Below are 23,025 nucleotides of genomic sequence, written 5' to 3'. Positions count from 1 at the left end.
CCATCAGTCTAGCCAAAGTGGTGAGCTCCACATTCAGTAATATACCCTAACACAAAAAAGGCAGCAGTGGCACATGCCTTTAATCCCAGCACTCGGGAGGCAGAGCCAGGTGGATCTCTGTGAGTTCGAGGCCAGCCTAGTCTACAAAGTGAGTTCCAGGACAGGTTCCAAAGCTACACAGAGAAACCCTGTCTTGGAGGAAAAAAAATCAAATCAAAACAATCACCCCCACCAGGCATGGGAGCACACACTTATAATCCTCATTCTGGAGCCTGAGGCAAGCAGATCTTGATTTCAGTCAGGACTACACAGTAAATTCCAGGGTCCCAGGGTATCTGACCTACACATGAGATTCTGTCTCCAAAAAATCAAAACACCAAAAAATGTTGGGACAGAGTACACACCCTTTTTGGTTTGTAGCATTGGCTATCCTGGAACTCAATAGATCCACCTGTCTCTGCTCCCCAGGTACTGGGACTAAAGGTGTGCACTATCCCCTCAACCATTAACCAGCTAGAGTGCACACCTTTAATCCTAGCACTTGGAAGGCAGAGGGCAGATATAATGAGTTCTATATAGAGAATTCTAGGCCAGCTGGGTTATTTAACAAAACTGTTTCAATAAAACCAAAAATAAAATAAAGTCTAAATCAAAGCTTCTCTTGACCTTAAACTTCTAGCTACCCACTCTCCTTGCCTCCCAGACATGATTCTTATAAGCATGAGCTACATCATGCTTCACCTCTCAACATAATGTAGCTTCTACCCTTTCAACAAAAACAACTCCTACCTACAGGCAGTACTCTAGCTACTGCCCAGCCTGTTGCCCTTTCCCTATTCTGATTTAAAAAACAAGATAAGGTCATTCGATCCAATGGACATTAGTATATTTAAGAGAGAATGTGTGTGTGTGTGTGTGTGTGTGTGTGTGTGTGTGTGTGTGTGTGTGTGTGTGTGTGTGGTGTGTGTAAACTGCATCTTTCCTTTATGGCCATTCCTCTAGGCCCTAAACTGGGAGATAACCTAGACTGTTCATGCCTCCAAACATAACCTTCACACCACAAGGGCTAGCAATTTATTTCTATTTCCTTTTTTGTTTGTTTTGCTTTCTGGTTTTGGAGACAAGGTCTCCTATAACCCAGCCAGGCCTCAAACTTACTATGTGGCTAAAGATAACCTTGAACTTCTGAAGACCCTCCTTGCTCCCCCTCTCCTACATGCTGGGATTATAGGTGCACACATGGGTTTATGTGGTGCTGGAGCTAGAACCCAGGACTTTATGCATGCTAGGCAGGCAATCTACCACCTGAGCTCCATCCCCAGGCTTTTTTTTTTTTTTTTTTTTCTGAGACAGGGTCTGACTATGTACCACTGACTGGCTTTTAACCTGAGGCAGTCCTGCTGCCTCAGCCTCCCAAATGCTGAGACTATAAGCACAAACCACCATGCCTAGCTTCCTACTCTGTCTTTTCATTTCCACCTCCACTACATCTCTCTTTACCTTAGCCCATGCCTCTAACCTAACTCTCCTACATTCACCCTTGCTTAACACCTATCAAATTAACAATTTACAAATTACCCATTTGCTGAAAAGCAATCAATGGTTCCTAAACGATTAAAGAATAAAGTCCAAATCTTCAATATGACATCTAAGGGTTTATGATCTATTGTTTCCTACTTCCTTAGCTTTATCCACTGAAATAACCCTAACTCCATATTATCAACACCAACAGAATGAACTTGAAGTTTCCCAAACACCTGGTACTTGCTCACTGTGCCCTGTATCTAACTACTCCTCCCACCCTTCAAACTCCTACTTATATTTCAAGAGTCAGCTTGGCTAGAAATATACCTCTGGGGTACAGTTCTTGCCTAGTATTTCATGAGGCCAATTTTGATTCTCAGAACCACTTTTAAAAGTCTCTGAAAACAAGCTGGGGAGTGGTGGCGCACGCCTTTAATCCCAGCACTTGAGAGGCAGAGCCAGTTCGATCTCTATGAGTTCGAGGCCAGCCTGCTCTACAGAGTGAGTTCCAGGAAAGGCACAAAGCTACACAGAGAAACCCTGTCTCAAAAAAATAAATAAATAAATAAATAAATAAATAAATAAATAATAAATTTTTTAAAAAGTCTCTGAAAAGCCTTCCTGGAGTCCACTGAGCCTAAGTTCAATCACTCCCCTCTGTCCCTCTACTATGCCGTACTTACTATAGTGCTTATTTCCCTCCCCTCTTTGTGCTTTGTTCTCCATTTTATTCTGTGTGATGTGCAGCTACATATGCACATTTTACATGTGTATGTGTGTGCATGTGGAGGCCCAAAGTTGATGTTATGAATTATCCAACTGCTTTTTATTTTTTACCTTTTAAAAATTTGTCTGTTTGTGTTTTGCCTGCATGTATTTATGTGCATCACTTGCATGCCTGGTACCTGCAGAAGTCTAAAGAAGGCATTAGATCCCCTGGAACTGGAGTTACAGATGGTTGTGAGTAGTCATGTGGATACTAGGAACAAAACCCAGGTCTTCTGTAAAAACAGTTAAGTACTCTTAACAACTGAGTCATCTCTCCAGACACCTTGTTTTCTTTTGAGACATGATCTCACTTTGTAGTTCAGATTATCCTAGAACTCACTATGTAACCCAGAATGGTCTTGAACCCATGGCAATCCTCCTGGCTTTATTTTCCCAAGTATTGGGATTACAAGTGTGAAGTTCATCATAGCGTTTATGACATTACAATTTGTTTGCTTTTTATTTTTGAAACAGAATTTTATATAGCTCAGATTTCCTTGGAAATTAATGTTAGCAAGGCTGACCTTGAATTCCTGATACACGATTACTGACACATGCCACAGTGCCCCACTTATGATAGTTTCATCTATCTGTTTCCCTATTATACTGTATCTTTTACTATGATATACTCAAAACCCAGCACACTACCTAGGCCTTAACTAGTACTAGATAAATGCTTACTAAATTGATGAACAAATTTTTGTTTGTTTGTGTGTTTGTTTGTTTGTTTGTTTGTTTGTTTGAGACAGGGTCTCTCTACACAATCCTGGATGGCCTGGAAGTCACTATGTAGACTAGGCTGAACTCTCTCTCCCTCCTAAGTACTGGGATTAAAAGTGTGCATCACTTCGCCAGGCCTAGATGAACAAATTAAAGAAAGAAACCAGCTTACTGTCTTTCGTAAAGGCTTGCTTCGAATGGCAAGTCCATCCATGTAGTCCTCCAGTTTGAACTTGTAAGTAACTTGTAGTTTCTGAAGCAAACTATCAAAGAAATCACTACCCTATAAAGAAAAAAAACAAAACAAATATCTGAATCAATCAGTTTTTTTCCAATCTATTTACCAGATATTGGAGCAAATGACCCTTTCACAGTTCCATCAATGTCCAGACATCCTATATTAAAGGAGTCACATACAGTAAGTAGCTAGAGGCCATCAAGTAAGCACACCACCAGTTTATGGTATAAGCCTCCCATGTTTTAAAGATATGATCCATTCACTCCTCCCTCTTTCATTTCTCATTTTTCCCCTCTCCCTCTCTCATTCAGAAAGCTTTCAAGCTCAAACGTAACTCCAGGACTGGAGATGTAGCTAAGTAGTAGAACTCTTGCCTAACATACACGAGGCCCTGGGTTCAATCCCCAGCATTGGGGGAGGGAAAAAGGGCACTCCACCTGTCAGTAAGTATAGTCCAAAAGAAGTAATACAGGTAGACCATGCCCAAATGTAAGAAAAAGATATGAGTTTTGGCAATATTTTCCTCTAAAACATCTCAGGTAGAAGATACAAACTAAAAGATGCTGCAGACTTTATCCTGAGGATCAAAAAAAAAAAAAAAATTATAATGTTTACCTCATCCAAGAGCTCCAGGAGTCTGTTCCGAATCTGTTCTGGGTTCTCAATATTTGGATCCTTGAGAAGCTGCCTGAATTTCTCAATCACCTGATAGAAAGCATTCTTCCACAGGATCTGATCTACATTCTGATTGTCAGAGAATTCAATATCTAATAGAATACAGCGCTCATACAGCTGCAGTAGTTCAGTTCTGGAATAAAATACATATAATGTCTAGCTCCAATACATCACAAGGAAGGCTAGGCCCAAGATATGAACGTCCTGCAAACCAGCCAACTCACTCCTGACAAGAAATCTGAAATGTAACCAGGTATCCTACTCATACTGGGTTCTATTCTGCACAACAGAATATCATTCCAAAGACATTTATGCCTAGGAAAACAGCACATGTGCACACCTACATTGAAGAGCTGAAATAAGTTCTTTGGTACAAGTTGGAAACTGGCATTCTAGAAATCCCATGTTCCCTTAAAGACACGTTTTTTTCCCCTTAAAATCAGAAGTATACTTATTTCTAAGACTAGAATGAAATCTTCTTTTCCCAACTGCCTGTTCCTTATAAAAACCAATGTAAAAGGGCTTCAAGTGTGGCTCAGTGGTAGGTCACTTATTCCAAGGGGCTCTAAGCTCTAGGCTTAATGCCCATGCCCAAGTGGGGTGGGGAGGGGCAGAGATCCCTGTGGAAGGGAGGTAACACTCAGGGGCTTACCTAAGAAGTCTCTACCTTCCTCAGCCACAGGAGCCTTACAACTGTCCGTTTCCCTCTAAGCAAGATAGTAAGTAGGAAAACACACACAATACCTGAGCTGAGCCATCTTCTCCATGCCCTCAGTACTGATGCGGTCCCTGGAAAGCAGGTTGCTAAGCTGCAATTCCTGGTTGTCAGCCACTCGGAGAAGCCTATGTAGCTCCTGCTGCTGCATGTTCCGCACGTGCTGCTCTATCTCCTCAGGGCTCATGGTACTGGCAGGGAGAGGACTACATACATACTGTCCTGAGGGGGCAGGATAGCCTGGGTAGTAAGGCCCTGGATACATGCCATTTGCAGGGCCCACCGGGTACTGCAGAGGGCTATAGCCTGTATAGGGATACTGAGAGGTAGGGCCTGGTGTCCGAGGGTAGTAATAGGGGTTGTCAGAGTTTTGAAATTTATAGTAAGATGCTTGGGCCTGACGTGAGTCACCCCAAGATGTAGGGCTGATTTCATCATCAGTGTCCAAGAAATGTAGCTGGGGTGTTTGGCTTTTCAGAGCAGGCTTCTGATCAGGATTATTTGGGTCCCATAGTCGGCGGGTAGTGCCTCCACGGCCCCAACTCCGAGATCCCTTAGTACCAGATCCAAATAAAAGTCGAGGTCCCAAAGGTGTAGACTCTGGAGAGCCCACTGAACTGACAGATAGGGCAGTATGGGCTGGCAGAATCAGAATGCCGCGACCACGACCTCGAAGTTCTTGGTTCGGGTTTTTGAACTCCTGCTTCTCAGAGCCCTTGCCCCCACTGCTCGGGCCTTTGTCAGACTTTATTCTTTCCACACTCTCCCTGGCTGACCTCACCATGGGGGAATCTTTACTCATGGTTTCTGCATCAAAAGTGACTCGAAGGGTCCCTCGGTTTTCTTTACCGTTGCTTTTCTGTTCACCCTCGCCTCGGCCAGACCAATTTCTTTCTAAATGCTTCTTCCTTTCTGAGCTCCTCCTGGGCCCTAAACCATCAGGCTCATCAACTCTGTCCTCATCTAAGGAATCAGTCGAGGACATAGACACCTGCTTCTTCAGTCGTGGCCTCTCCTTGGTCCGATCCTGGCGCCGTCGGCGACATCCACTATCGGCCAGGCCAGCTCCCTCAGCACTATTGTTGCTACCAGCTGAGCTGGTACTACAAGTGCGGTAGCGGTTCCTTCGTTTGTCTGATCGGGAGTACCGCTTTACAGAGCCTGGTTTCCCCTGGACAGAGTCGTCATTCACCTTCTTCATCCCCTCCCCCTTCTCCATCTTTTTTCCCTTTTCTCCCTTGGCAGTTCTGGCTCGGTCATTAGTTTGGGTCTTTTCTGTCTCAGCCTTGTCTGGTTTATTCTCAGCTTCTTCTTTTACAACTTTTCCCTTACACTCACCCTCTTCAATCCTCAACTGCTCCACTTGGTTAAGAATTTCTTCCTCATCTGCCCTGCTAGCTGACTCTTTGGTTACGGTCTGCAAACGCCTTCCAGGCTGATAGATCTGCAGGTCAGGTTTCTTAATTCTCTTGATGATTCTTAGACTCCGGTCCTCTAGTCCACCAGTCTTTGAGAAATTCTCCTGTGCCTGGCGATTTTCTGGATCTGTAGGACCATTTTGCTGTTGGCTGTCCAATTCCTTGCAAACTTTAATAAGCTGTGTATCATTCACAACAGAAGAATCTCTGTCGTTCACAATCTCATCCTTAAATTCCTCACTCCCAGAAGCCTCCTTAGTTTTAGGTCTGTTCCTTAGTCGAGAAAGTCCAGGCTTATAGATTTCCAAATCAGGGCGCCTATTATCTTTGCGCTGCCTGGGTTCCTTTAATTCCTTCATGTTTTCTAGTATGTTGATAGGAGGAAACACAGAAGAAAAGAATAATGGGAGAAGAGAGGGAGGAAAAGTTGTCATTCTAGTTACATAACCACAATAACATCAACAAAAAATGAGCAAGAATTACATACCCAAATACTAATATTGGTGGGCAGGGAAGAATGTTTCCACAAAGACAGAAAATTGGAGTTGTGTTCAGTAACCAGTGAGGCTAAGAATTTAACTGTGTTAGAGTTACATGTACTTGAGTTATGGAAATGGGGGGGGGGGTGGTTAATATTCTCTTGACCTACCCAAGTCATACTTATATATTCAGATCTCAAAGACCCAAAACTACTTCATTATATCAGAATCAAAGATCTCTAACATGTTCAGCCATTAACTATCCTGTCCATACAGCCTACAAGTTAACTCTTTCTTTTCTCTTTCTTCTTTCTTTTTCTTTTTTGGGAGTCAGGGTCTCACTATACAGTCCAGAAAGATGTCAAAATCACAGTCCTCCAGCCTCAGCCATCCAAGTTCTGGAATTGCAGGAGTGTATAATCACACCTAGTTTAGTCTCTCCTCTCCTGTCTGTAACATTTTTCTAGGGTGGCTAAATTATTTTACTATTATTAGGAGGGGGCTCAGTGGGACAACATTTGCCTAGCACACAGGAGGCCACTAGGGGTAACCCCTAGCATTGCACAAACATATTTACTGGAATATATGTTTTATGTATTACATCAATATATTTACTTACTACATTACATATGTAAACATATATTTACACATACATACATGTATTTGAGGAGGATCTCTGGGAAAGTAACTGCAACTCCAGTGTGGGAACCTGAGCAGGGCAAATCTACAACTTTAGGATACCAATACCCCAATCATATACCTCCTACTGAAGCAAACAGGAAGCAGTTCCTTTTACAATCTTCAACTCCACTCATCCTCACCAACTCTTTAACAAGAACCAGCAGAATCATTTCAAGAAAATACTGCCTAGAATACTGAGACTAACTGCTACTATGATGATAGAATATACGGGGAAAAAAGTTCCATCAGAGGAGCTTTTCCTAGGCACCAACGGAAGGATTGTGACATGCTCTCAAAGCACCAAAGGACGAAGGGACTCAAGAACACCAGAACCGAGGCCAGTTCATGCCTACAAATCCTAGCACCTAGAGAGTGACAGCAAAATCAAGAGTGCAAGGCCGTCCTCAGCGACCACGAGTTGGGAACCTACTTGGGCTAGATGAGATCCTGACTCGAAAAACAAAGGAAGAAAGAAAAGAACAAGAGTAGAGGAGTTTATAAACCACTCTCCAAGCTCCACGAACTTACTGAATGATAAACAGTTTTTTTTTTCCCGTAAGTGTCTGCTGCTCAGAGTGGAGAGACAACTACAAATAATCACTAAATGTTTAACAAGACAGTGACAGGAAATGGTGAGAATATTACCCAGTGCTCAAGTTACATACAATCCTAGAACCTAACTATAACATAAACACAAGCTGAAAGCGGGTATTTATGCTCCGACATCGACACCCACTTGTGTTAGTAGGGAGAGAGAAAGGAAAATGAAGTGAAACTGACATTTTAGATACTGCTTTGGAAGTTGGGTGTGGTGGCACATGCCTGAAGTTCCAGCACTCGGAGGCTGAGACAGAAGGATCCCAAACTCAAGGCCAGGCTGGGTTACACAGTAAGTTCCAGGCCAGTCTTGGCTACAAGGTGAGAGGCTGTGTCTCAAAAGAAAAACAACAAAAAGATACTGCTGCTCTGGCCAAAGTTTAGCCTCTCCATCAATACGAGCCAAGATAAAGCCGATGGACCTCAGCACCCTCCGTCAACTTTTAAACTTAGTTTGGGGGCGGAGCCAGGGGAGGTGGTGACTACTATTTTCCAGAGCAGTGAGAGAAAACAACCTGCTTAATCCGATTCAGCTGGCCAAAGCACAGTAACCTCACGGATTCTAGCCACGATCCTAGAAGAGGCACCAACTGTAACAGTCATCAGAAACAACACTGACGAAGGAAGGGGAGTGAGACACTAAAATAGTTCTCGCGCTTTTCTGATGCGCACGGAGACTGGCAAATGAAGCATTCTCTCTGACCAGAACTGCTCTCATACACGCCAAGACCCAAACAAAACAGAGGCAGCTCCCTGGGGTCCTGGATCCCTCCAGTGGCGTACCATTGGAAGCCTGCCTTCGGGGGCGAAAAGTTGAGCAAGGAAGTCCCAGCCTGTTAAGCCTTTCTCCTCAATTTCTCCAGCTCCTCCTCTCCGACTCGGAACGGAGGGCTACGGGGGTACGCAGACGATTCTTTAGGGAACCCTCTGTCCTGGGGCCTCTACCGGACCCCAGCACCCACGCCACTTCGTATCTCCTCACGACTGAATCCAGGGGCCGGCGACAGAAGGGGGAACCACCACAGCCGCGGCGGTGAGCAAAAGGGTGGAGGCAGGAACTCGCGCTGGGCTTCTGCCCCGCAAGGCCCGAGTGAGCAGAGACCCAGCCCGCAGGCTCCCAGGGGCCGCCGCCTCAGGCCCCGGGGCGCACTGTTGGGGGAAGGGGCGGGGGCTGCGAGCGCCACGGACGGGGCGGGGAGGAGGCAGAGGAGAGGGAGGCGGGGCGGGCAGGCCCGGCCCAGCAGCTGGGCGGCGCAACTCACCTCTGCTCCCGGCCTGCGGAGCCAGAGTGGCCAGGATCCCTCGCAGCTCGGACGCGGAGATCCGCACACGCTCCAACCCCTCCGCCATCTTCGCGGCGGCTGCTTACAGCTGCTGCGACTCCGCCACCGCCGCGCGCAGCCAGGAAACCACGACGGACGGGCGGCGCGCGCTCACCCACTCCCACCCTTTTCCCCGCCCCCTCCTGTCGCCCTCCCCCAAGCGACGGTGGCCGCACTGGGAGCAAAAGCATCCGGCACGTCCAACGAGGGCCATGCCGGAGCCTGCGCTCGGCCCCCGCGGGGACGGCGTGTGCGCGTGCGCTTGCGCAGAGGTGTAACGCTGGAAGGTAACGCTGAGGCTTTGGAGGTGGAGGCGCGGCGCCCGGAAGGTGAGGTGAGGCGAGGTGAGGCGAGGGCAGGTGCGGCTCGCCCACACCAAGTGGGCATCCGCGCCTAGGGATGCCGGTATTGCTGTGGTGGCCACAGACGACACTGCTTTTGGTCTAGGGCTCGGGTTGACGGAGACACCCCACAATCCGGCCTCCTCCGATCATTTTAGGCCGAAGGAAGCCTCCTTATAATAGGCCTGGATTGTTGGGGCTTAAAGGTCTTTTAACAACCATTATTATTATCCCCATTTCTGATCAGCTGAACCTCAGAGAATGGAAGCGGTAAATTGCCGCGTGTGACAATTGGTTGTACCAGAATATCAAAGTCCAGGACTAAGTTCATCCCTAAGACTTGCTGGAGGGGTTTGTGTGGAACTAAAACAGAAGGAAATTATCATTCGACCTGGCAGTTTCTGTAACACGGAAATTTTTTTAATTATGGTTTTAGAACTCAGGTTTATTCTCCCCGCTCTCCATCTTTCCATCTTTAAATATTCACTGAGGCTAGTAGAGGTAGTTCATTCCTGTATTTGAGAGGCTGAGACAGGAGGATGGCAAGTTCAAGACCAGCTTGGACAGCAGCACATTTGAGGCCAGTCAGGGCAGCATATTAGAAGACCTTACCCCGCCCCCCCCCAAAAAAAAAACAACAAAGAATTCATTAGACTCGAAGATTGGAGCTTTAGCCTCGTTAACCATGAGCTCCTATTAAAAACTGGGGAGGAGAAACTCCCTACCCAAAGGATGCCTCTCCACCTGTTGCTCCTTCCTTGGAACTTTAGACCCTCAAAAAATAGTAACCAGTTATTCCTTGATCACAGTATAAAAGATTTGATCCTGAAAGAACTCATTCAGTTCCTGTTTTGTGACAGATACTTTGCCATTAGAAAAGAAAGACAGTGACTGGGAAATATTTCAACGGCTCAAGGGGTTATAATTAGAGTGACCAGAGCATATGGCAGCCTTTGCCCAAAGATTTGAGAAAAATAGGAAATAAAAAAAGGCCTGGCATGATGGCACACGCCTGTAACTCCAGCACTTGGGAGGAAGGTCCAAGTTCATTGCTGTCCTCCACCATTGAGTTCAAGGCCAAACCAAAGTACCTGAGGCCCTGAGTAAGCCAGACATGGTGGCACATGCCTATAATCCTAGCACCAGGGATACAGAGGCAGGAGGATCTCTTCAAGTTCAAAGCCAGCTTGGTCTACATAAGTGAGTTCTAGGCCAGCTACAGCAAGACCTGTCTGAAAACAATAACAACAGGAAAAAAATTTTAAACCCCTACTTGAAGCTGATACACATCTCTAATCACATGACTTTGGATGCTAAAGCAGGAAGATACAAGAGTTCCAGATCAGCCAGAGCTTAAGGTCTTCCTTGGCTATGTTCCAGGCCAGCTTGGATTACATGAGACCATACCTTAAAAAAAAAACAAAAACAAAAAAATCCCTAATGCCACATACACTAAGTGTGGTGGCAGAAGCCTGTAATCCCAGCACTTGCAAAGTACAAGGAGAAGGACTCAAAGTTCAAGGTCGTCCTTGACTACATAGCCAGTTGAAAGCCAATATGGGGATGGGGGCAAGTAATCTACTTTCCAGTTGAAGACCTCAGTTTGAAGATTGTTTGGTTTTGTTTACTTTTGTTGAGGCAAGGTCTATTGTTTCCAGGCTGGTCTTGAAGTCCTTATGTAGCAAAGGGTAGCCTTGAATTTCTAACACTCCTGAAAGATGGGATTACAGATGTGGTCCTATATTGATGTGCCGGGTTGATGTCGTTCTGAGGATTGAACTAGGGCCTGGTACAGGTTGAGCAAGCATCCTACTGACTGAATTATCTCCCTAGCTCCAACTTTCATTTATTCATTTATTTATTTTCCAGTCTATAACTCATGATTTTTTTTTTTAGGATTTTTCTCACTTTTAATCATATGTATGTGTCTGTGTACGCATACATGCACGTGAGTGCAGTACCTGAGGAAGCCAGGGGGCATTGGATCCCCTCTGCAGCTAAAGGTACAGGTGGTTCCAAGCCACCTGATGGGGGTTCTGGGAACTGAAGTCCACTCCCCCACAAAAGCAGTACTTGTTTTTATTTTTTTGGTTTTTCGAGACAGGGTTTCTCTATGTAGCTTTGCACCTTTCCTGGAACTCACTCGGTAGCCCAGGCTGGCCTCGAACTCACAGAGATCCGCCTGCCTCTGCCTCCCCAGTGCTGGGATTAAAGGCGATTTTTTTTTTTTTTTTTAAAGAAGGGAAAATAATTTGAAAGAAGAAAACTTCCCCAGGACAGCCATGTCCAACTTAATTCAGTACTGTCTATGATCAGACCAGAGAGCCTCTTAAGTATTAAAACAGAACTCAGAAATTTACCAGAACTCAGGGAAAACACAACAAATACATAAGGATGAGTGATTATGGAGCATGGGTCCAAAAAATTAATAATACAAATGCCAAAATATGGTAGCTGGCTGAGGAAGAGTCAACAACAGTCAGGTTACAGAAAAAAGCTTTTTTTTTTTTTTTTTTTTTTTTGGTTTTTCAAGACAGGATTTCTCTGTATAGCTTTTACTGTCCTAGAACTCACTCTTTTTTTTTTAGTTTTTTGAGACAAGGTTTCTCTGTAGCCCTGGCTGTCCTGGCACTCACTTTGTACACCAGGCTGGCCTTGAACTCAGAAAGATCTGCTTGCCTCTGCTTCCAGAGTGCTAGAATTCAAGGTATGTGCTGGCTGAAAAAACCACCTGGCTGAACAGCTACTAAATTTTGAATTTTCATATTTAAAGGACTCATGAAGTATCAAGTAAAATAATGAAAAAGACTCCCAGCTTGGTGGTAAATGACTGTAATCCCAGCTACTCAGGACACCAAGGCAAGAGAATTCCATCCTCAAAGCCAGCAACTTAGGAAGACCGTGGCTCAAAATACAATAATTTGAAAAAAGGCTGGGCCTGGTACATGCGTACCTGTAGTTCCAGCTCTAGTGAGGCAGGGTAGAGGCAGGCAGTTCTCTGTGAGCTCGAAGCCAGCCAGCTTGAGCTACAGATTAGGAATCTGGAGAGAGAGAGAGAGAGAGAGAGAGAGAGAGAGAGAGAGAGAGAGAGAGAGAGAGAGAGAGAGAGAGAGAAAGAGAAAGAAGCTATTACAGAACAATATATGTTATAGTTCTATGTGTAGCAAAAACAATTTTATGCTTATATAAATTTCTATATTCCAAAAACTGGAATAGGGCTGGAGAGATGGCTCAGTGGTTAACAACACTGGCTGCTCTTCCCAAGGACCCAGGTTCAATTCCCAACACCCACATGGCAGCTCACAGCTGTCTGTAATTCCAGTTCCAGGGGATCTGGCACCCTCACACAGACATACATGTGGGCAAAAACACCAGCGCACATAAAAATTAATTTTAAAAGGTGGAATATATGCCAAACTCAAAAGTAGAAAACAGGTGCCCTGACAGTAGACAGTGGAAAACTCTCTGTGTATCTGTAATGTTTTAAATTCTTAAAATAGGGATTTGGTCACATAATATGTAGGTAATACAAAAACAGTAAAGCAGATTTAGATCACGGAAGATGATGGAATTCGGTTTTTAGAAATTAAAATTGGAGGCTGGGGAGATGCCTCAGTGGATAAATGCTGAGCAGTCATGAGGCCCTGAGTTCAGCTCCTGAGAACCCACGTGAAAGCCAGGCATGGGGGAGCATACCTTTGACCCCAGTGCTGGCAGGGAGAGACAGTGCATCTCGGAGGCCTGCTGGCTAGCAAGTCCATGGCAAGCTCCGGGTCCAGTGAGAGACCTTGCCTCAACAAAATGAAATGGATGCTGGCAAAATGGCCTTTGTCTCTGAGCCTGACCATCTGGTTTCAATTCCCAAACCTACATAATAGAAGGAGAGAACACATATACACATAAATAGATAAATAAACATTTTTTTAAATTTTAAATAGCAAACTGACTCAGCATGTAAAGGTGCTTTGCCACCAAGCCTGGTGAATTGGATCCCCCAAACCTACACGGTAGAAGTAAACCAGCTCCCCCGTGTTGTCCCCTGGCCCCATACATATATGTGCTGTGGCATACTTGCACCCACACAGATAAACATTCAAGATAAATTAATAAAAGTTGAAAATTAAAAAATAGAGAGCAATAGAGGAGGACACCAGCTTCAGCCTTTGGTCTCCACATGCGCACTCATGCATACACCCACACAGTTAAAATTGTACAAGTTACATAAACCAGAAGCTAATAACTACAGATTAAGCAAAGAATTCTAACTACTTTTAATTTTTAAGAAGTAAATAGGCCAGGTATTGTAGTGTGCGTGTGGCGTGGTGTGCATTGTTGAAAACTGGTGACTGCGGAAGCATTGCTGACACCCGGTCCCAAGTCCAGCCAGAGAACCAGAGCAAGAGGCCAGAAAGAAGACTCAGCGGTGAAGAGCACTGGCTGCTTTTCCAGAGGACCTGGGTTCAATTCCCAGCACCCACAGGGCAGCTCACAACTGTCATACACGTATCATACACATGGTACACAAACACACATGCAGGCAAAAAGTCCATACACACAATATAAAAATAGGTGAAAAAATTAAATTAATTAGGGACTGGAGTTCAGCAGTTTCAGAGCACTTACTGCTCTTACAGAGGACCTAGGTTTGGGTCCCAGCACCCACATGGTAACTCCAGTTCTTCTGTCCTCCATGGACATCAGGAACACATGTAGCATGTATACATACCTGCAGGCAAAACACTCATACACATAAAATGAAAATAAAAAAAGTATTTTAAAATAAATTGATAAAAATAAATTAGTAAGAGCCAAATATGGTGACACACACTTATAATCCCAGCACTCAGGGGGGGAAAGTAGGCAGATCTCCATGAGTTCAAGTCCAGCCTGATCTACATAACAAATAATGAGGTCAGCCAGGGCTGACCATATGAGACACCATATGTATTAATGAGTATAATTTTTAAAAGGAAACTATGTCTAAGACCTTTGGGGTTGTTTTTGTTTTCTATATAAAGTTCATGAGTTCTTTACAAATTAAGATGATGAAAAACAGGCTGGGACTATAGCTCAGTGGTAGAGTGCTCATCTAGCATGTGTCAAGCCATAAGTTAAATCCCAGCACCTCAAAAACATAAAAGAGAGAGAAAGAAAGCAGGTGGTAGTCGCACCCAGCACTCAAGAGTTCAAGGCCATCCTGATCTATAGAGCGAATCCCAGGACTGCCAGGGCTACACAGAGAAACCAAGGAAGATAGAAAGAAAATAGTGCATGACGGAATTCATGAGAAAGCATTAAGCCAATATAAAAGAAAATTTAGAGCCTTAGTGCTTTTAGTATTAAAAAAAAAAAAAATCAAAACTAAAGGTTGGGGGATGGGAGCTAGAGAGGTGGTTCAGCACCTCTCTAAGAGCACTGGCTGTTCTTCAGAGGACCAGAGTTCCATTCCAGTCATTCACATGGCAGCTCACAGTTGTCTGTAACTCCAGTCCCAGGAAGTCCAGCATTCTCAGGGCCTCTGTAAGTACCAGCCACACATCTGTTGCACAGACATGATTACAGACAAAACACCTATATACATTAAGTAAATAAATTTAAAGACTGGGGATGTACTTCAGATGATAAAGTGCTTGCCTCCCATACATGATCTCAGACACCATATAAACGAAACACAGTGGTGCATGCCTGTAATCACCGCACTTGGGAGGTTGAGGCAGGAGAATCAGGAATTGAAGGTCATCCTCAACTATAGCTAGTTTAAGGCTAGGTACTGTCCCAATACATTTAATTAATTAATTAAAATAAATAGCTAGGGAGATTGCCCAATCAGTAAAGTGCTTGCTCTTCAACAATTGATAGCTCAATCAATATAGATATATGAACCTGAGTTCAATCCCCAGCACCCACTTAAAAAGCTAGGAGTGATATCATGAGTTTGTAATGAAAGTTCTGTGGAGATATAGACAGCTGAATCTCTGAGGCTCACTGGCCAGCTAGGTTTAATCAGTAAGCCTCAGTTCCCAGTGAAAAACTATTGTAAAAAAATAAACTATAGTGGCCTGGAGAGATGGAGCAGCAGTTATGAGCACTGGTTGCTCTTCTAGAGGTCGTGAGTTCAATTCCCAGTAACCACACGATGGCTCAAAACCACCTGTAGTGGGATCTGATGTCCTCTTATGTAATAAAGTCATACATGCAGATAGAGTACTCATCCAAATAAAATAAACAAATAATCTTAAAAAAACAAAAACAAAAACATATAGCCAAAGTGAATAACTCCTGAGAGATGACACCCTCGCCCAGGGTTCACTCACACTCACATGCACATGAATACACCTTTACGCATGAACACCCATGGACAAAAAGAAATAATGTGTATTTATTTGTTTGTTTATTTATTTATTTTATGTCCTGACCACAGTTTCTCCTCCCTCCTCGCCTCCAAGCCCCTCCCCCCACCTGCCTCCTGTCTCCCCTTCCCCATCTGTTCCTCCTCTGTTTCCGTTGAGAAAAGGGTAGGCTTCCCATGGATCCTCACAAAACAAGGCATATCATGTTTGCAGTAAGACTAAGCACCTTGCCTTGTATTAAGGCTGGGCAAGGCTACCCAGTATAGGGTCCCAAAAGCCAGTAAAGAAACAAACAAACAAAAAAAGTAATTATGGGCTGGAGAGATGGCGCAGTGGTTAAGAGCACTTTTGCTTTTCCGAGGACTTAAGCTCAGTTCCCAGCACTCATGTAAGATGTCACACAACTGCCCATAGGTCCAGTTCCTAATGGGTAGGACGTTCTGTCCTCTGCAGGCACCTACACACACACACACACACAGAGAGAGAGAGAGAGAGGGAGAGGGAGAGGGAGAGAGAGAGAGAGAGAAGAGAAAGAGAAAGGAGGGAGCTGGGCATGGCTGTGCACACCTTCGGTCATGGCACTTGGGATACAGAGACAGGCAAATCTCTGGATTCCAGACTGGCCTGGGTTATATGAGTTGGAGGAAGCCAGGGCTACATAGAGAGACCACCATCTCAGCAGAAGTTTAATTACAGTATTTATCGTGTGAGCTCACATGTGGGAGTCAGAGGATAACCTGCAGGAGTCAGTCCACCATGTGGGTCCCAGGAATGGAACTCAGGTTGTCAGCCTTGGCAGCAAGTGCCCTTACCAGCTCAGCCATCTCTCCAGCTCGCTCCCTTTTTCTTCTGAAAACTGCCTTTCTTTCGCGCCTACTCGGAAGCTTGGTTTTGTTTTTCCCTCCACCGTTCCCTCTTACACTGCCACTTCCCATCAGAAGCAGAGAATTGAGGTAATCATACTATTTTGTTCACACTGTCATTAACAAGGCCTTTCTCATTTTCTCTTTCTTGCTCATTTCAGTTCCCAGTCATCCTTCATCACTCCTTCTTTAGTGGTTTTAACGTGCTTAATATATGTCTTTAAATATACATGTATCCTTGCATAATATATAATGTTTTATGTATGTATTTTAAATGTACATAATTGATATTGTGTTACAAATCTCATGCTGTTTCTTTTTCATGTTTCCATAAATACTTCTATTACGTAGTATTTCCTAAATGACTTTACACCCTTTGCCACACTGGTCCTGGGCCAAGATGGGCCAAAGTCCTTACCCAGAATTTCTTGAACTGAAATTGAGAGAAAAATCCCTCTTCAGTGTGGAAGCCATAAAATGTAAATCACAGGAGCATTCAGCAGCCATGTGTCCTGCCGTATGGAGCCAGCTGGTCTGCTGTGAAAAGGAAGCCGACATGCCAAAGGCAGCAGAGGTGAGAAACCGTGAGAGTCATGGAAGCCCCCAAGCTCCTGGTTGCCGTGCTGCTGAAACGCCATATCCCCTCTGGTTCGTCCAGCCTTCCTGAGATTCTGTGAGCCAGTGAACCTGGAAGCTCTCATCCTTTGCCTAAGCTATCCAAGTGAGGTTCTCTCACTTGCACACTCTATCAGTCGGGGTTCTCTAAGGAACAGAACTGAGAGAATGAAATATGTATGTATGTAAAGGATATGTAGTAGACTGCCTTGTAGGCTGGGGTGGCTAATCCCACAATGGCTGTCTGTTGGCAGAAAAGGCAAGACTGTGTATGGTAAGGTTTAGTCCACACTAGGTTGGAATCCCGAAGAAGCTGGTTCTGTACCGATGAGAGAGCGCTTCGGCAGCAGGGCAGATGGCGGCAGGAGTAAGGGCGAGCGGGTGACTAGTAGACGCCTCCTTCCTCCGCGTCCTTTTCTGTGGACTACCACCAAAGGTGTGGCCAGACTTAGGGTAGGTTGTCTCCCCTCAAATAGGCCAGACAAAACCCTTACCAGGCATGCCCAGCTTCTTGGGTTTTAGTTGATTCTAGCAAAATCAAGTTAACAAGGAAAACTAGTCATCACACAAGCTAGAGGCCTGAGTATAACTGCTATTATCTTTTTTTCAGTTTGTTTCAATTGTGGTAAAATATACATAAAATGTATCATTTAACCATTTTTAAGTGTATGCTTTTTCTTGTTGTTTAATGTATCTTGTTACATACGCAAACCCATTTATACCCATTAAACAGCCCTCCACTGTCCTAAACCCAGCCGGTCAACTCCTCTTCTTTCTTTGAATTTGGTTACTATGGGTATCTCACGATTGGAATCATGTAGTAGGTTATCTCTGCAAATAGCCTATTTCCCTTAGCATAATGTCCTCAGTGTTCATCTATGTTACAACATGTCAAAATTTCTTCCTGTTAAATATGAATCTTCCATTTTATGTGCATATTACATATGTGTAGACATTTGTCTGTCAGTGGCCACTGGCTTCTTTTGGTTACTATGAATAACGCAGCTCTGGACATGGGAGTGCAGAAATCTCTTTGGTTGTGGGGCAGTCACCGGAGAAGACTGCTTAGACATGGGTTTAAGCCAGTAGACCGTCTTATGAGCTGGTTTGTGACTACCCTGGGTGTTTGGGATCCCAGTGTGGCACTGAGCCTTCTTTAGGGTAAGCTTGTAAGCACAAAACCATGTCCTGGGTTGACATACTTCATCAGTTAGCAAGAACAGTTAGCTGAAGCAGAACTACAGACTAGTTAGTATTTTTAAGGAGACTTTCCCAGGGCTATGGACTTTGATGGATTAGGCCTTTGAATATTGTCTGCATGCTGTGTTTTACAGCCTCAACAGTAATTACATCATGGAGTCAGTTGTGCAAAGGTCACTTTCATGAAAAACAGCTTGTTGGTCTACCTCTAGGAGTGGAGTTGCTGGTTCAGGGGATAATGTTATGTCCATCGTTTTTAAGAACTAGTATAGTGTTTCCCATAACACCTTGATTGCTTTATATTCTGACCAACAGTACTCCTGCTTCCTCTCTATCCTGGTCTAATGCTTATGGTTAGAGGTGGTGCCCGTTGTAGTTTTGACTTGCATGTTTCTAATGATTAGTGATTCTGGGCATTTTTCATGTGCTCATTGGCCTTTATATAGCTAATCTAGGGAGATTTCAAGTTTTTGAAGGTTTTTTTGTGTTTTCATGCAGCATTTCAAATACAGGGTATCGTGTAGCCTAGGCTGGCCTAGAACGCACTGGGTAGCCCAAGGATGACCTAGAACTTCTTATCCTCCTGTCTGTACCTGGTGCCGACCTGTACCTTCACCTTGTTTTATACAGAGCTGGGGAACAAACCTAGGGCTGCTACAAGCTACTAGGTCTATCTGAAGGACATTAAAGTTTGTGTTTACATAAAATGATTTTTTTCTATCTCTACTTTTGCCAGTCAGCCCCCCTTTGCCCCTCCTGTGTACTGAAATTCCTCTGAATTGGGCTCCCTGGTTACATTTTGTCCTTTCCTTTTCCTTGTATGCAGTTAGTGGTTTTCTGAAAATGTTGGTGTATCCCTGTAACCCCATCCCATCCCTTGGAAGAAGGAAACAAAATAATCATGAATTCAACACCAAGACCAGCTTACCCTACAAAGGAAGACTCTGTATCCAAAAACCACAAAATTTTATTACATATATATGTATTCTAACATGGCACTTACCTGATCAGGGCTTAATAGCATTCCATGACTCTTAAAAATGTGGAAGCTGAGTGTAGTCATATACACCTGTAATCCTAATACTTAAGAAGTAAAGACAAGCTGGGCGGTGGTGGCTCACACTTTTAATCCCAGCACTCGGAAGCAGAGGCAGGTGGATGTCTGTGAGTTCTGGGCCAGCCTGGTCTACAGAGTAAGTTCCAGGACAGGCTCCAAAACTATACGGATAGACCCTGTCTCGAAAACCACCCCCAAAAAAGAAGAAATAGAGACAGCATCACCAGCAGTCTGTGGTCATCCTTAGGCTACTACATACCAAGTTTCAGGCCATTGTAGGCTACCCAAGACTGTCTTTTAATTAATTAATTAATTGATTGATTGATTAAAAAACAGGAAAAAGCAAGCAAGAAGGAGTGTCAAATGCAGGCTTGCTCAGCAGCAGGTCTGTTTCAAGGGCAAGACCTGTCCTGGAATGGATTGGCCTGGACCTGCCTGCAAGGGACTATAATCATCACACGGGCCCACAGATGTTTAATGCTCTACTTTATTGTTTTCCCCCTGAGATAGGGTCTCACTGTGCAACTCTAGCTGGCCTGGAGCTTGCTGTATAGACCAGACTGGCCTCTGCCTCCCGCGTGCTGAGATTAAATGTGTGTGCAACCACACCAAGAGTAAATTTCTTGTTTCGTTTTATTCTGTGTGTATGAGTGTTTTGCCTGCATGTATGGATGTGTACCTGGTGCCTGAGGAGGTCAGAAGAGGGTCTTGGATCTCTTGGAACTGCAGTTACAGACAGTTTTGAGCCACCATGTGGGTGCTGGGAACTGAACCCGGAGCCTCTAGGAGACCAGCTAATGTTCTCTTTTTTTAATTTGGTTTCTCAAGATAGGATTTCTCTGTGTTGTTTTGGTACTTGTCCTGGATCTCGTTCTGTAACCCAGGCTGGCCTCTAACTCACAGAGATCCGCCTGGCTCTGCCTCCCGAGTGCTGAGATTAAAGGCTTGCGCTACAGCCACCCGGCTCTAGCTAGTGTTCTTAACTGCTAAGCCATCGAATAGCCCCTGCCTTTTTTTTTTTTTAAAGATTTATTTATTTATTATGTATACAGCATGTATGACTGCAGGTCAGAAGAGGGCACCAGATCTCATTACAGATGGTTGTGAGCCACCATGTGGTTGCTGGGAATTGAACTCAGGACCTCTGGAAGAGCAGTCAGTGCTCTTAACCTCTGAGCCATCTCTCCAGCCCCTAGCCCCTGCTCTTTCTCCTGGATGGTTTTGATAGCTTACTTTCCAACTGTGAAGAAAAACCCCAGGGAATTATTGTATGAGCTATGTTCATCTTTGCAGATTTGAGTTTCCCTAGATTTGATGCAATGAAAGGTCTCTCAGGTTCTGTGTGGTAAAAGAGTCCCCAGCTCTCAGACCTGGGATAGGCTAGAGCCTGAAAGCCATGAGGAAGACATAGCTGTCCTTGCTTCTGTGAGTTCCCACACAAGACTTCCCTTAGTTGCACTAAAAGAAACTCTTCAATTCCTGTGAAAGCTGAAAATAGCACAGCCAAAGAAATGTGAGGACGGAAGAGCAGTTGAATTTAAAGATACTACTTGGAAAACTACCTTAAGCCCTATCTAAAGTTAGAAAAAATAAAAAGTTAAGGGACATCAGCTATAAAACAGCTAGGACTTGGAATACAGAGGTGGCTCAGTGGCTACATCAGGGGGCTCACAATCACAGTCTGTAACTCCAGTTCCAGGATTCATGTGGTTCACAGAAGCTCTCGCAGGCATACCTATACACATAAGTAATGCATCCTTTTAAAACGAAAGCATCTAGGACTATGGGGAAGCTCATTGATAGAACATTTGCCCTGAGCCCTTAGATCCCATCTGCAGCCTGGGGGGGAGGGGGGGAGTGGGGAAAACACTTTAAAAGCTAACAAGATAATCTAGTAAAGTGTCTCATTACATAATAAATATGCAGAAAGCTTACTCTTCATGTATATTATCAGCAAGTAATCTTAAAATTTCATGGCAGTGGCTGAGGAGGTGGCTCAGGAGTTAAGAATACTAGCTGCTCTTCCAGAGGACCCAGTTAGATTCCCAGCATCCACATGGCAGCTCACAGCCATCTGTAATTCCAGTTCCAGGGATCAGATTCCTTCTTCCGGCCTCCCTGGACACCGGGCACACTCATAGTACATATACATACACCAAGGCAAAAACTCAAAAAAAAATTTTTTTTAATGATATAGCAGGCTGGAGAGATGGCTGATTGGATAAAGACTCTTGGAGTGGAGCCTGACAACCCAAATATAGTCCCCAGGCCTCACATGGTAGAAGAAAAGAACCAACTTCCAAAGCTGTTCTCTGATGCCACAGCACTGGCACCCACCCCAACACACAGGGGGTATAAAATTTAATGAAAAGCAATATAGCGAGCCAAGCAGTGGTGGCGCACACCTTTAATCCCAGCACTCAGGAGGCAGAGGATCTCTGAGGCCAGCCTGAATGACAGAGTGAGTTCCAGGATAGCCAGGGCTACCCAAAAAGACAGAGCAATATTAAGTGAATAGACCGCATTTAGATACTGTTGTTAAAGTAAGAACTGATACAATCAGCTTGGCAGGAGATGTCAAATGTCACAAAACTGACATGTTACTACACTAACATGACACTTCAGATGTGCATGCTTTTAGATACAATTATGAAAACCCTGAGGAAGCTGAGCCAAATGGAGCAAGAAAATCTTTGATTCTAACCATCATGTAATGTATGTATGTATGTATGTTTTAGAAGCTATTTGAAAAATGATTGATTGATTGATTGATTGATTGATTGATTTTTGGTTTTTTGAGACAGGGTTTCTCTGTGTAGCTTTGCGCCTTTCCTGGAACTCACTTGGTAGCCCAGGCTGGCCTTGAACTCACAGAGATCCGCCTGCCTCTGCCTCCCGAGTGCTGGGATTAAAGGCGTGCACCATCACCACCCGTCTGAAAAATGATTTATTAAGATGGCTTGAAAGCCGGACGCAGTAGTGTAGTCCTGGAATTTCAGCCCTTGAAAGATAGAGGTAAGACAGTCAGGATTTCAAGGTTATCTGCTACATAGTGAGTTTGAGGCTAGTCTGGTCTACATGAGACCCTGTCCCAAAAACTGAACTAGCCCCTGTGAGCACCATTCCCCGGCCCCTGTCTGTCCCTTAAGGTTTGAACTCTTATTCTGTGTTCACTTACTACTATCAATACATTAGATGGGAGGGGGTACAGTGGGAACTCCAGGCTTGGAGAACTAAGTGGTCAGTTTCAGCTTTAAAAGAGTTTATTTTAAACTTAAAATTTATGTGTCTGCAGCACAAGCATGAATCTAGATGAAGGCATCATCCCCTGGATATGGGTGATTAAATTCTCATGCTGGCAATTGCGGGTTGCTACACTTTAACTCAGTGAAGATTAATAAAGTTTGGTTCTCTTGGCAAAAAAATAAATAAAAGCCGGGCGGTGGTGGCACATGCCTTTAA

The 23,025-nt window shown here is 44.4% G+C and overlaps 2 protein-coding genes across 18 annotated transcripts in view; one reads left to right on the top strand and one right to left on the bottom strand.

The window, feature by feature from the left end:
* Nucleotides 1–9,217, bottom strand: part of Smg6 (SMG6 nonsense mediated mRNA decay factor) — a 253,280-nt gene extending 244,063 nt beyond the window's left edge. The window contains exons 1-4 of one of the 5 annotated variants that reach the window (XM_006977374.4): nt 9,078–9,217; nt 4,670–6,422; nt 3,866–4,058; nt 3,185–3,295 (exon numbers count right to left, since the gene is read on the bottom strand). In XM_006977374.4, the coding sequence (XP_006977436.2) occupies nt 3,185–3,295; nt 3,866–4,058; nt 4,670–6,422; nt 9,078–9,165 (2,145 nt within the window). In that variant the 5' untranslated portion in view covers nt 9,166–9,217. Of the gene's footprint in view, nt 1–3,184; nt 3,296–3,865; nt 4,059–4,669; nt 6,423–6,545; nt 6,632–7,194; nt 7,253–7,297; nt 7,507–8,598; nt 8,740–9,077 lie in introns of those variants that run through there. The other 4 variants (XM_015996166.3, XM_015996165.3, XM_042282388.2 and 1 more) reach the window with 4 other exon arrangements.
* Srr (serine racemase) overlaps nt 7,502–23,025 on the top strand; it is a 23,060-nt gene continuing 7,536 nt past the window's right edge. Inside the window, exons 1-3 of one of the 13 annotated variants that reach the window (XM_015996170.3) lie at nt 7,502–8,848; nt 9,299–9,466; nt 17,043–17,265. The gene's annotated coding sequence lies outside the window, so the exon portion shown is untranslated. Of the gene's footprint in view, nt 8,849–9,295; nt 9,482–16,852; nt 17,266–23,025 lie in introns of those variants that run through there. The other 12 variants (XM_006977375.4, XM_042282392.2, XM_015996167.3 and 9 more) reach the window with 12 other exon arrangements.

Source organism: Peromyscus maniculatus, chromosome 8 (genome assembly GCF_049852395.1).
Source record: "Peromyscus maniculatus bairdii isolate BWxNUB_F1_BW_parent chromosome 8, HU_Pman_BW_mat_3.1, whole genome shotgun sequence".
NCBI lineage: Eukaryota > Metazoa > Chordata > Mammalia > Rodentia > Cricetidae > Peromyscus > Peromyscus maniculatus.
Note: the sequence above shows the minus strand (reverse complement) of the source record. Positions and strands in the feature narration are given on the sequence as shown.